At 37.1% G+C, this 13,704-nt stretch overlaps 3 protein-coding genes across 3 annotated transcripts in view; 1 reads left to right on the top strand and 2 right to left on the bottom strand.

Moving 5' to 3' along the window:
* ptges3l (prostaglandin E synthase 3 like) overlaps nucleotides 1–1,763 on the bottom strand; it is a 2,471-nt gene extending 708 nt beyond the window's left edge. The window contains exons 1-5 of the mRNA XM_088069734.1: nucleotides 1,511–1,763; nucleotides 1,287–1,400; nucleotides 858–924; nucleotides 634–732; nucleotides 1–53 (exon numbers count right to left, since the gene is read on the bottom strand). The exon at nucleotides 1–53 is cut by the window's left edge and continues 37 nt beyond it. Of these exons, the coding sequence (XP_087925860.1) occupies nucleotides 1–53; nucleotides 634–732; nucleotides 858–924; nucleotides 1,287–1,400; nucleotides 1,511–1,545 (368 nt within the window). The 5' untranslated portion in view covers nucleotides 1,546–1,763. The remainder of the gene's footprint in view (nucleotides 54–633; nucleotides 733–857; nucleotides 925–1,286; nucleotides 1,401–1,510) is intronic.
* Nucleotides 1,764–2,210: 447 nt separating this feature from the next.
* Nucleotides 2,211–11,889, top strand: kat7b (K(lysine) acetyltransferase 7b). Its single transcript, XM_042507744.2, has 14 exons — nucleotides 2,211–2,406; nucleotides 4,409–4,559; nucleotides 4,656–4,904; nucleotides 5,648–5,730; nucleotides 6,174–6,257; nucleotides 6,455–6,553; nucleotides 6,640–6,750; nucleotides 7,487–7,678; nucleotides 8,787–8,876; nucleotides 9,036–9,176; nucleotides 9,286–9,379; nucleotides 9,950–10,096; nucleotides 10,434–10,540; nucleotides 10,832–11,889. The coding sequence occupies exons 1-14, from the start codon at nucleotides 2,389–2,391 to the stop codon at nucleotides 10,931–10,933; spliced, it is 1,668 nt and encodes a 555-aa protein (XP_042363678.1). The 5' UTR covers nucleotides 2,211–2,388; the 3' UTR covers nucleotides 10,934–11,889.
* Nucleotides 11,519–13,148, bottom strand: LOC148186346 (uncharacterized). Its single transcript, XM_088070319.1, has 6 exons — nucleotides 12,973–13,148; nucleotides 12,655–12,751; nucleotides 12,514–12,543; nucleotides 11,919–11,966; nucleotides 11,685–11,756; nucleotides 11,519–11,553 (listed from the first exon to the last, which is right to left on the bottom strand). Exons 1-6 carry the CDS (start codon nucleotides 13,084–13,086, stop codon nucleotides 11,519–11,521), a joined length of 396 nt encoding a protein of 131 aa, XP_087926445.1. The 5' UTR covers nucleotides 13,087–13,148.
* Nucleotides 13,149–13,704: the final 556 nt, after the last annotated feature.

Genomic DNA, 13,704 nt, shown 5'->3' with positions numbered 1-13,704 from the left:
TCTTCATGTTCCCAGTCCCTCCAGTTATCAAAGTCTACAAAAATCCAGCTGGGCTGCAAAAAGAAGGAGAAACAACACAGTAATGTTGAGAGGGGACCCAGCAGCACCCTGTTTCATAATTAAACAGTTGTTGGGATTAGTTGCAGTTGTGTGGACCTGAGTCACATGACTTGGACTGAAGTCAGATTCAAACCATATATTCAATGACTTACAAACTTGACTTGACAAAATCAAAAAAGACTTGCGACTTGACTTGAACTTTAACATCAATGACTCATGACTTCACGTGGACTTCAGCCTTTTGACTTGAAAATACTTAATACATTCCCCAGTTATTTCAAAAGTGTGCCGAAATCCCAAATCAGCTAACACTGACACTATTCATTACCAGTCGACACTGAATTCCAGGCAGCAACAGTGTGTCAAGAGTTTGAACTATCACTTTATTTGAAAATGACTAGGTGAAAAAATGAATAAATCATTCTGAAATATATCACCATTCTTTATGCTCTTAAAAATGCAATACAAGACATGTCATAAAATTTACATGAACACTTTCTGAGTTCATGTGACTGATTAATTTAAACACACACACACCGACACACACAGACACACACACACACACACACCTACCTTAGCCTCATCCTTCTGGAGATGAGGCCATGCATAATCAGGCTTCATCTTCCTTAGCAAGACATTGATGGTGCGATCATAGACTCTTTCTCTTGAGTCCTTTGAAAGTGTTGAAATGATAAAAACACACTTACATTAAACATCACACTGATAAATTTCATCATAAAACATATAAAAGCAGTTATATTCCACTGGTCTCATCATGCCTAAAATTGGATGCTTACATGTATTTGAACTTTGTCATAGAAGTACAGCTCGTTGTAGATCACATCATCTGTGTCATTTTTGCAGCTGTTGTAAAGACAGGACAGGGCTGTCAAGGGAACAGTTTGGTACAGAGTGTACACAACATTTTATTGAATAGACAGCTGAACACATATAATTCCACTGCCAGAAAAGAAACAAACATGTATTGCATTAATCCTTTAAAACCTGGTTCAACATCAGTTTTCTTGTGTTGTGTTTTAACACCTCTCATAAGCTATTTAACCCTTTGAAACTTGCAGATTGGTTCAATTTATTTCAAAAACATGGGGAAAAGAGGCAATGACCAACATGGCAAGACAATGACCTGAAAATTAGTTTTTAAGAGAAATCGAACCAATTTGCATATGTTTATTTAAGTATGTTGCACAAGACAGAGGCAAACTCACCATAAAATCATTTTATCTGGCTGGATATCAACCTGGACGTCTTTAGGTTTCTGAACCATGAAGTTGATGGTGACATATTTCTTTCTGTCAAACCACAGTGCACGTGCTGGCTGACTGGTAAGACATAGGAAAACTCATGAATCAAATCATATATTAGAATAAGTAAAGAAACATATGTTGGTCACTATTAGTGGCCTATTTAAAGAGACACTTGCAGCACTTACCTCTCCTCTGGTCTGATAATTTTGGGCTTGTTCATTGTAATTCTTGCGCAGTACTACAACAGAAACTACTCTCTTACTCCTATGACTACCAGAGAGTAAAAAGTATGTGGCTCGTTTGTTGGGCCTGTGTGCTCTAATGCAGTGTCCAGGCCCTGGTGGCTATATATAGAGCATTTGGTATCAGCTGCTGGGAGGGTTGCCTACCACAGACCCTGCCCTTTCTGGTCTCTCCGTGGAACTCTCCGGAAAACAGATGCATTTTCTGGGTTCTCCTCAGCCACCCCCTACTGGGTGATGAGAGGGTGAAGGTGGGGGCGGGGAAGTATGACAACAAATGGGCCAACTTAAAATGTAGAAATTGCCCTTGCAACCTCAGGAGAAAGTAAACACAAAAAAATTTATTCACATACCCATGAAGAAATGACTCTGTAATCCTACCTACATATACATCTACGGCCTATGTAAACATCTGATGATAGTCAATGCCGAATATGAGTAACATGAGTCAAATATGAGTCACAGCCATTGATTTTAATAGTACCCTTATAATACCATATGCTATCCATGTGGTCACTATTTTCAGTATTTTTCAGTTCTGTGGTGCTTACCAAACCCATAATAGTATAGCACAGAGTCTCCCCCTACTGGTGCGGCGGCTCACGTGCCATAGATTTCTCACCGGAAATGCAATTCCCCACTCTGTCCGCGCGGGGAATGTGGCGCGAGAGACCCACAGTCCCAGGCAACGCTGTGTACATAGAAACTTCTACTTAAAAAAAATCAATAAACAATTTTCTTTTGTGTTTTTATCCAACGGTTGGAGTATTTCGTCATTTGGGATAACAAACCCGCAATAAGAACCGCTTATCAAGCTGAAAATGCCTCGTAGACGACAGGTAAGAACAAATGTAGGTCGCACAAGAGGGTAACGCTAGCTTAGTTAGCTCCACTCACCGTATGAGGAGAATGCTCCTCCATACTTCATTCAATAACACGACAATTTAAAATGCTAAAACATGGAAGTTGTAATGCCTACGTCCAACCCATTAAACTGCTTTTTAAAATTGTATTCGTTTTTAACTGCATTGACACAAGTTTCCATGTTGTTCTTTTGCCAACGTTTTAAATCGATGTTAAATTAAGATAACTACACCTTCATGGGCGGCAACTAGCAGCTAACCCAAATCTAAAAACGTTACCCAGGCTGTTAATATACTAAAACGTTGCTTTGTGGGTCATATGTCTGCCGAACTTACCATAAGACGACGATAATCTGTATTATGTCAAAAATTTGTATAAAGGCACTGTTAGGAAAGCACAAATAACCACTTAATCTTAAAATGCAAGATTTGTTATGGAGTTTGGTGCCACAGTCTATTAGCCGTGTGAAATATAGGGGACAGCTAAGCTAACATGACAACAGAAGCTAACAATAATATTAGATTGCTGAAGTAATAACCAGGGTAAATACTTTGTCGTTGAGGCACGACTATGTCTATGAACGGCTACATCACATGAGGAAGCTAGTTATTTAAAAAGTAGTAAATGCTAACTGTGGTGATCGTTAGCCGCAAACGTTAATTACAGTTGTTTCACCTACAATAAGCCCAGCTAGCAGCGAGCTAGCAGTAGCAGTCTGTGGCCTTTTCTCTCAAATAATAATACACAGTAAACTAGATAACAACAGCTTTCAAACTTTTATTATTATCATCATTATTAAAGACAGAATCATATACAATCCACATAAAAACATATACAGTACGATACAATAACACCAAGCCAGGGGTACAGGCAGGATCATAACTAAGGTTTACAAGGCTTCAGTAGACTAAATCTTAGCGTCAACCTCAGTCAAGGGTTTTCCACCCTCAGTCCTGCGAGTTCACAAACGTCTCATATGTTAGCAGTCTTCATACTTTAGAAGTCTTTAAGGATTTAATAGCGTCTATATATTTATTGAGTTCATTCGCTTGGTGTTATTGTATTGTACTGTATAGGTTTTTATGTGATTTGTATTTGATTCTGTCTTTAATAATGATGATAATAATAATAAAAGTTTGACAGCTGTTGATATAGAACCACTGTATTTGCACTTGTGGATGCGGTAATGAGATTTGCTGTAAAACATGTGCCATCTTAAAATCAAACACACCAAAGTCAGCATCCTTAAAACAAAAGTAAAATTGAAATATGATTGGATGGGCAATCTGTCTGACCCAAAACCTCTCTGTATGAAGACAATTCCAAAATCAATGTAAAACCGTTTCGTCTGAGTTTTCACTAAAACAGCAGTCATACCATTTCATGTTTATATCTCTTAAGGAAACATTTTGCTTGGTCAAACGTGTGAATTCATTTAAACATATCTTCTCTCACTTTATTAGTAAGAAAATACTTTGGAGGCAAGGACCACACTTTTCTCTAAGACACATTCTCTTTTATACGATTCCAAAATGGGATTATGTGAAGAATTATGACAATGCATTTTTGAAATAAAGCTGTAATTGTTCATTTTTTTTCTCTGATGCTCTGTTTAAAAGCATAAACCACCCACCGCAGTATGAGTAAGAGGCCATGGGGAGTAAATACCCCTTAACACCATTATGATTTTAGAGGCTTATTGTGCAATTTTAATATTAACAAAATCATAATATAGTTGTCAGACTTTCACAAGCAGATTCTTTTGGCTTGGTCTATCTAATCTTGTCCCAAATTTCCAAAGTTAACCTTCATTAGCACGCTAACATTATTTATTGTGCTTTGGAGGATAGACTCCTATTGCCATGTCTTATTTTAATGATTGACACTTGCCACGGCACATCAGCTTGTAAGATTTTGTATCATGATCAGGAATTTGTAGAGGATGCCTCTCATTTTATTATTTTTTTTCCCTGACAGAGACACATGGTCGGGAGTGGTTCAGATGGAACTGAAGACTCTGACTCCTCTGCTGAAAGAGAACAGACTAACAGTTCAGAAAGTGATGGGAACATGCCCAAGAGACAGCGCCTCACTAGAGCCTCTACTCGCCTTAGCCAAAGCTCTCAGGGTGTGCAAACATCCTTTAAATACAATATAAAGTTTTTATACTGCACTTTGTTTCAAATGTTCAATCAACACGGTGGTTTGACTCCTTTTGCTTTAGATACTCCAGACTTGAAGCGAGCTGCAGACCATGACGAATCTCCGCCATTGACGCCCACAGGAAATGCACCTTCCTCTGAATCTGAACTGGACATCTCCAGCCCCAATGCCTCCCATGATGAGAGCCAGGCTAAAGATCAAGCCAACAGAGACTCAGATAAGGACCTCTCCCATCGACCCAAACGCCGCCGCTGTCACGAGACCTACAACTTCAACATGAAATGCCCCACACCGGGATGCAATTCACTTGGTAAAATCCTTGCCCTTGTGAAAATATATACATTGGTGCATCAAGGGCATCCCTTTTTGTATACTTGAACAAACACTTATCAGGGTTCCCACGGTCATGAGAAACCTGGAAAAGTAATGAAATGCCACAGTCTTGTTTTTTAAGCCTGGAAAAGTCATGAAATTAGTAAAATCATCAAGAGTTTCGGAAAACTAACAGAGTATCGTTGTGTATAGTGTAATTAATCGTTACAGTAATCTCCACGTTATGTTACATAGCAGCAAATGTATTTTCTGTTAGATAACTGTTGACATAACAGAGCTCTGATATAAGTCACCATAGGGCTGTTTGATGTAACTTTTCAGCATCGACATTGCGATGTGCAATAGTGGAAATACATGCAATGTCAGGTAAGACAAATTAAGTCAAACAACTAATTTGTTGCTTGATACAAATGAAAAACTGCCACACTTCTCACTTTCCATGACTAATACCAGCCAAACCTTCCCTATAAGAAAGGTTGGATGTATATATGACTTAGTGTCGCGACACTGGAAGCAAGACGTGATTGTGGAAAAGTACCATAACCGGGCCAGCAAGTGCCGCAGACACTATATTTTCATATTTTCACTATATTTTTTTTTAGATATTTGGTTCCTTGAAAAGTTGAAGTGAGGTTTGAAATTTTGTCCATGAAAATGTGTGGGAACCCTGAATTATTTGATTTGTGTTAACTAATTTCCTCCCCTTCTCAATTTGCCCAGGTCACCTCACAGGAAAACATGAACGTCATTTTGCTGTATCAGGCTGCCCTCTTTACCACAACCTCTCCGCTGATGAATGCAAAGTGAGTGTTTAAAAATAAACATGGTATTGTGATCTTTTTATTGTTAAGTTGATGGTCTGATGATATTTTATAGTTGCTTGACTACAGTCATTGACTATAGTAAGGATAGCCAACGCAGATTTTTTTGATGTTATATGATAGTGTTAGCTTTGTTTTGTTGGCCTTGTTGTGTTTGGCTGTGCAACACATCAGTTCTTCTTTAGCTTCTGTTATTAATTTTCCCTTTCATTTTGTCTTAAATCTTTTTATATTCATGATTTTTGTACATACGGTGGGTTACATCTTTAATTTTATTGTGTATTTAAAGTCGTGGTCAGACACAGAAGTGGAGAACTATGGTAGATAGCCTTATAGTTGCAGTATAGTACAATAGGTTAAAAAGGCCTTGCAGCACATGAAAACATTATTTGACAGATTGGGTTGCATCTTCCTCTTCATCAAAGGTGAAAGCCATCAGCCGCGAGAAACAAGAGGAGGAGGTAAAAGGGCAGGAAGAAAACAACTCACGCCATGCAACTCGTCACCAGGTAGCCTGTTCTTGCAATGATAGGCATCACATTAATTATTTTTAGTTTCTAGCAGGGAGTGTGCATGTTGTCTGCTGCGTAATATCTTAATGCTTTGTCTAATTACCTGAAAATATATAGCAAATTACAAATATATTTGTTATTGCGAAGGGTTTGATATTACCACGGAAGTTGATGTATTTTGTCTTGATTTTCAGACACCAACATCGAAACAGAGCAAATACAAAGAGCAGGTGGCTGAGATGAGGAAGGGGCGAAACTCTGGCCTTCAGAAGGAGCAGAAAGAAAAGCACATGGTACATCATTTAACATATGACAGCTGGCACTTTATTTGTATATTTGATTGTCTTATCCTCGTTCCTCTTTCTGTTCTGGTCCACAGGAGCATCGACAGACACACAGCAACACAAGAGAGCCCCTGCTGGAGAACATCACCAGTGAATACGACCTGGAGCTCTTCAGAAAAGCCCAGGCCCGTGCATCTGAAGATCTGGTACTGGCCCTACTTATACCTCCCATCAATAGGCGGGTTATTACAGATTTGCACAAAACGTAACTAATATTTTCAAGATGTCGATAAAACACAATTGCGAGATAACTGCGTTTCCACTGAGTGATGTTATGCAACTTCTCTTCAGGCGATAACATTCCAAGAAGCATGGGGATGGATGTTTGATACGTTAGGTTTATTTCTATTGCAGCCACCGTACTAGCCACCATTATTTCCAACTGAAAGCAATGTAGGCGTGTTATGCAAGGGATAATGCAAAGGCAAGCCCCTTATACGTGGGAGTGGCCACGCATTAGGGATTTCTGGGAAGTGTTGAAGAATTATCCAACGCAATAACACCTCTTGTAGCGCCTGCTGCATCATACCTGAGGGAGCCAGTTTCTACTGACAAGGGCATAGCTGTATTACCATGTAACCTATAAAAAGCAGAAAAAGTGTTTCCATTACAGTTTTGCAAAATACCACTTTTTTGCATTGCCTGAAATACCACCACATTCAAGTGTAAAAACTTTTTTGTGATAAATAGAAGTTTTTTGGAAACTGATGTGTTTCTATCAGGTGTATTTTACATTCCAAATTTCAATTTTGAGAGTTAATGGAAACCCACTTAGTGTCACTCTTGCCTTCTGATTTTCTATACCAAAATCACCTTTTCACACAGGTTGAGGCTAACACCAGCAGTAATACTGTGCATTCCCTCCTGTCTTCCGTCTTGCAGGAGAAACTGCGTATTCAGGGTCAGATCACTGAGGGCAGTAACATGATAAAGACCATCCTGTTTGGTCGCTACGAGCTGGACACCTGGTACCACTCACCCTATCCTGAGGAGTATGCACGCCTAGGTCGCCTCTATGTCTGTGAATTCTGCCTCAAGTACATGAAGAGCCAAACCATTCTCCGGCGACACATGGTGAGAGTCAGCACCTGAAATTGCAGGTCTTTTACACACCAAATATGTTATGCCAGATAATGTTTTAATAGTATTTTTTTTTTGTCTGTCTGTGAGATATTTACTGCTTGAAGAAGTCTGATAGCTGGCCAACTCACTGGCAGTTTATAATAATTAAAGCTAGAAAGATCTGTAAAGGCAAAAATAGATTGGGTCCCCCATAAGTTAGAATTATTATTTTTGTGGTTGATTGAAAAAAAGTCTCTTCCCCAGTCACTGGAATATAGAATTGTATTAAAATTACACATCGTGCCTATTAACACTGCATTATGGCCTTTAACCCTTAGGGACTGTTTGGCACATTTTACACGTTTTTCATTCTTCATTTTTTGATCATTCTGGCTGTGTTCATGCATATGGCATAAATCTGGGCAAGACTGTGTATTTTTGTTTAATTTTGGAATTTCCAGCTGAGCTCCTACAATAAGTTTAAAATACACTGTGTAAACAAAACTGTTACATTCATACTATTAAGTGCAAAAAATGTGCCACTGAAACCGATTCAAACTGCAAATTTTGATCCTACAGCCATCAAAGCATAAGAAACGTACAAAGTATTATTTCTAGGTGTCATTCTCAGCTTTTGCCTTAGAATTTGTAATTTTTGCCATTTTCAACCTGATGACGTCATTGGTACCATATTTGGCATATAGAGAAAATATACGCCATTTCCACTTGGTGCACCGTCACAATAAATGTCTCATGGTGCAAATCTTTGACATATCCCAGACTGTTACTTTGCATGTAGTATATTAAAAATAATTCAGTTTCTTTGTTATTTTCCATCTAAAAAATAGTGGCATCATGACAAAAAACTGGCATTTTAAGGATTAAAATTCTGAATTTTAATGAATATTTTATTTTATATTTATGATTACCAATAATGCTGGTGTATGTAAAATATTTTTATTATAGCCTGATTTTGAAAAGTGAATTTTGTGCTCAGAGCGATATGAGTGTGTAATGTTAAAGCGGGCCCTAAAGGTTAAATATATATGTGTAACATATGTGTTTATAACAGAGTTCTTAGGAAATAACTCTGTTGTGCCTCTATTGCGTGTCTACTCAGGCCAAATGTGTGTGGAAGCATCCTCCAGGAGACGAGGTGTACAGAAAGGGGAGCATATCGGTGTTTGAAGTGGACGGTAAAAAGAATAAGGTAGGCTGACTCAGACTTCTCAGTCTTTACTCCATCTGCTTTTGTCAACATTAGAAGACTGGTTACAGACACATCTGGAAAGCAAGCACCATAAACAGCAACAACTTACTTGTTGCTGTAATGTAATTAGCAATACATTGAGTGCCATTTTCTCCACAGATCTATTGCCAGAACCTGTGCTTACTTGCCAAACTCTTCTTGGACCACAAAACGCTGTACTACGACGTGGAACCTTTTCTCTTCTACGTCATGACTGAGGCTGACAACACAGGCTGCCATTTAGTGGGATACTTTTCCAAGGTAGAAGGAAAAACAAGTTTAAATATAAATACAGTATATAATGATCATATAAGTTTTTGTATATATGCAACTGGAATGTTTTTCTTTCTTTTTTTTTTATCACTTCCAGGAGAAGAATTCCTTCCTCAACTACAATGTATCCTGCATCCTGACAATGCCGCAGTACATGAGGCAGGGCTTTGGCAAGATGCTCATTGACTTTAGTATGTATATGTTCAGAAAAGCTTTCTATTATTATATCAGTTGTTTACTGTGCCAAAATGATTAAAACAATTGCTGGCTGTCCTAACAGTTGAAATACTTCAAATGTATTTTTCTATGCTTAAAAAAAGATTTAAAATATTTTTATATAAACCAAGTTAAACCTTCAGTGAAAGAGAAAAAAACTTCAGTGGGTTCTTGCTTATCTAACAAAATGCTGAATGTTTCTAATATAAGTTTAAATTTACTAATATTTATCCACGACTTTTGCATCAGATTCAGGTTAGATTAGCTTCAGTTTGTTAGAGCTGAAACGATTAGTGCATCAACAGAAGTGAAAAATAGCAAATATTTGCTGCTTCAGGTTTCAAGCTCCTTAAATGTGAGAAATTGATGGTTTTCTTTGTCATACATGATAACCTGAATAGATTTGGGCTGTTAGTTAGATAAAATGTACCATTTGAAGACTTAACCTTGGGCTCTGGGAAATGACACAGGGCATATTTCACTATTTTCAGACAAGAGTGTTCTTTTTAACGGCCCTTGCTGACTGTCCTCTGTGCTTTATTTAGGCTACCTGCTGTCCAAAGTGGAGGAGAAGGTGGGCTCACCCGAGAGGCCCTTGTCTGATCTGGGCCTCATCAGTTACCGTAGCTACTGGAAGGAAGTGTTACTCAGATACATGCACAATTTCCAAGGCAAGGAGATCTCCATCAAAGGTGAGTGAGAACATAGAAAATTATTCCGCTCTACCTCTGTTAAAGTTGCTGTATACAACATTCAGAGCATCAATATAGCTTCATAAAAACAATCTGGATGCAATCTGAATATGACAAAAATCGGATTTTGGCTGGCAGTCTGAACAAAGCCTTAGATATACCCTCAGTATCGTATGCAGCTCCTTTAAGATAAAAGACGAAATGTGCTTGTAACGTGCTATCTTAACACAGCTCAATTGAGAGAGGTTTATTAACACATGAAAAGATCATCTTGAACATAGAACACACATGCAAAAAATAAAGCATATTTATTGTTGTAATATTTGTGGATGCACAGAAATCAGTCAGGAAACGGCGGTCAATCCGGTGGACATTGTGAGCACCCTGCAGTCTCTCCAGATGCTGAAGTATTGGAAAGGAAAGCATTTGGTGTTGAAGCGACAGGTGAGGTGTCTGTCCATTGGCCTGTGTAGTTTCGTTTTTATTTACTGTTGAAGTTTATTGTCTTCTTATGTAATGTTATTGTAACAATGTTCATATTTAGAGGTCATTTATTTTCACAGTTCAAATGTTTTCTATATATTTCAGTAAATATTAGATTTTAAATTCTAAGATAATGCTATAAAGCCCAGTTCTTTTACATTTTCTGTTGAAAAATGACAATAATGTGGCTTTACTTTATGGTAATCACTATATTTGACAGACCGGTTTGTGACTTTCTCCCTCCCTTTCTAGGACCTGATTGACGAGTGGAAAGCGAAGGAGATCAAGCGAGGTAATAGCAACAAAACCATCGACCCGAGCTCACTAAAATGGACCCCTCCCAAAGGGACATAAGCACTAAGATCCTCAGGCTACTGAATAAACTCACCTCCAGCCTCACCAGCCACAAGTAGCCTCGACCTACGAACTGTCAATAGTGCTCATTCTTTCTTTCATGATTTTACCCTGCTTTATTTCTATCACTGAGCCTTTTTTACTTTTATATTTGTACTTTCATTTAGATTTTTAAGCACCATACGTTCCAAGTCCAATGATTGTTGACTTATCTAACAGTTAATAGAGAATCTCTTTGTCCTATTTTAAAACTGCCTACATCTACTAAGCTTTGAATGTTAAATGATAAACGGTCCCATGTGGTGGATAACATGAATGTTTTGCTTCGCTCATGCAAAAAAAACAAACAAAAAAAACATACCCTTAGCAGCATTTACAGGCTGTTTTTAATTTCAGTCCAGAAATGTGCATTATGAAGATGGTAGCTGTTTTTGTTTGGGATTAATACAATAATTGTTAGCATGAATTGATCAGTAAGCAGAGTGTGTTTTGAGGAGTATGATGTGAGTATGATGTATGGTAACGTCTTTGGTTGGTGTAAAATTGTATAGATCATAATAATGTGTACTTTTTTTCCAAGCTCCATCAATACAGGATTTGGACCCATTCCTCTGATGAACCTGCCAAATAAAAGAAGAATAAATTGTAGATATTTTTTAATTTGCTAAGAATATGAGAAAATGATAACACCACTGTAAGAATGCACATAGAAATAAAACAACCTCAGGTTTTTATACTGATACAATCATACCTTGCCTGTGTGGTTTCTCCGAAACATCGATGGCAGTGGTTGTTGCAGGTGGACTCATTCCAGTAAAAGATTCTGTAATAAACAGAAAACAATTCAACATTTCAATGGGACTGTCTTTGCCTTGTACTTTGAATCATAGCTGTTAAATGTGTATTTGCAATTTGATATTTTTAATATCAATAAAGCTGCTTTGATATTTTGAAAAGAGTTTTGTTTGCTGGTTTTTGTGCTCACCAGTGCCGGAAATGCTTCTTCCCATCAGACCCACAAACACTTTGTTTCCTACAAAAATAAGAGAGATTTTTGAATTTACAGCGTAGCAATGTTATGGCTATCATGTAACAATTATACTACAGTTTAGCCCTTTGTAACCTGGAGCAACAAAACTTTTCTTGTGCTGCTTTCAGATGCCTTTCACAAGTATTAAATCCTTGAACCCTGTATAAACCGGAATGATTTCTGTCCAAAACATGGGGAATGAAGGCAATGAGCAACTTGAAAAAAAAATGCTCCAGAAATTGCAAGAAATAACTAGATTTAGAAAATAATTTTAAAACTTGGGAAATTTATTTTTAAACAAAAAAAGCTAGGGGAAAACAACATTTCTAATGATCATAATTACACATTTAAAATTCTGTTACAAAATATTTTTTGAGCACCTTTTTCAGGTAATTTCCTTATCTTTTAACTTTCCTTTTTTACCTTAACTAATTTTCAGGTATTTTTCCTGTACTTTTAACTTATTTCTTGCTATTTTTTTGGTATTTTCTTCTGTTGCTCATTGCCTTCATACACTCCAATAGTTTAAAAGTAACATCAAGCTACTTACGTCGATTTACTTTAAAAGGTTTCTTTATACCTGTGAATGAAAAAAGCAACCAAATTTACCAACATATTTACTGTATATAGCCATACAAAAAAGACTTTTCACATGGAATGCTTTTTATGGACGGATGAAATCAAAGGCTACCTGAGCGTTTCCCCATGAGTCCATAGAAGTGATGGGCTTTAGATCTTTTCATATGACTGGCCATCGGGTGAATGAGACCTGCTTCCAGTGACTCATCCTGCCAAAAAAAAAAAAAAAAAAAGTCCACACCTTTGATTTCTTATTGTAGTGAAATTAAGAGAATGAGACATTTAAAAAATATATATTGGTTTATAACTATTCCCTATCAAATCATAGTGCACTTAATACCTCATTCGGAAATTAAAGAACATTTCTGCAATAAACTACAATTTTATTCTTTCTAATTTCTGATTTGAACATTAAATCACAAACACTCACCTGCCACTCTTTGGATAACGCTCTGTCCTCTTCAGCACTAGAAGACAGTGTCTCATTGGTTTGCACCAAAGCACAAAAAGTCACAACAACAAGCTGAATCTTCCACTTATCCATTTCTCAGTCGCTGGGAAATGCTTTGGTTCTGTATCACTTTATCTCTTTATTGAAAAAGATAAAAATACATTTAAAATTATATTAGGCAGATGTGAATCAGTGTCTGCCTCTACTGTACCCAGGGTGTATTTATACCTCTACATCCTATGCTGCTAGACTCCTCCCCTTCCAAACATGATTATGCACAGGTCTCCACTGCATTTGGAAACTTCCAGATTTGTTATGTTACAATACAAAGTCTCTTTTCACTTCAGGTAGTAAGTTTTTTTGCAGCCATTATACCAATAAATCATATATTATTTGCAGACATGACCTAAAATCTTACAAGATGGTCTTACTTAAGATTATCTTGTAAAATGTATGTTAATATGACTAATTTACATTTACTTTATAATTGTTATGCTTAATTAAACTTAATTTAACTATATTTGTTTAATTTTGCGAAGTTAAAAATGACAAGTCAAATCACCTTGTTCTTTGAGAGTGTTAACTTAAACCAAGTTAAACCAAGTCAGTCTTTTCTTTAAGAAAATACAAATATAATTGATTGATTAGTTTGCAATCAGTAGAGCACAGTTAACCTGGTTGACTGAAGCTGCTAAAACTTAGAAAGATTGA

This window comes from Plectropomus leopardus, chromosome 19 (genome assembly GCF_026936395.1).
Source record: "Plectropomus leopardus strain MGB_pleo_1.0 chromosome 19, ASM2693639v1, whole genome shotgun sequence".
Classification (NCBI taxonomy): Eukaryota; Metazoa; Chordata; class Actinopteri; order Perciformes; family Serranidae; genus Plectropomus; species Plectropomus leopardus.
This window is presented reverse-complemented; position numbering and strand designations above follow the sequence as displayed.

Excerpts from the sequence above, each read along its gene's own strand:
- kat7b (XM_042507744.2), top strand. Across the intron at positions 4,560-4,655 it reads CCTTAGCCAAAGCTCTCAGG|ATACTCCAGACTTGAAGCGA; the intron begins GTGTGCAAACAT and ends CTTTTGCTTTAG. Across the intron at positions 9,380-9,949 it reads CAAGATGCTCATTGACTTTA|GCTACCTGCTGTCCAAAGTG; the intron begins GTATGTATATGT and ends TGCTTTATTTAG.
- LOC148186346 (XM_088070319.1), bottom strand. The coding sequence starts at position 13,086 with ATGGATAAGTGGAAGATTCAGCTTGTTGTTGTGACTTTTTGTGCTTTG. Across the intron at positions 12,752-12,972 it reads CGTTATCCAAAGAGTGGCAG|GATGAGTCACTGGAAGCAGG; the intron begins GTGAGTGTTTGT and ends TTTTTTTGGCAG. Across the intron at positions 11,967-12,513 it reads ACCTTTTAAAGTAAATCGAC|GAAACAAAGTGTTTGTGGGT; the intron begins GTAAGTAGCTTG and ends TTATTTTTGTAG.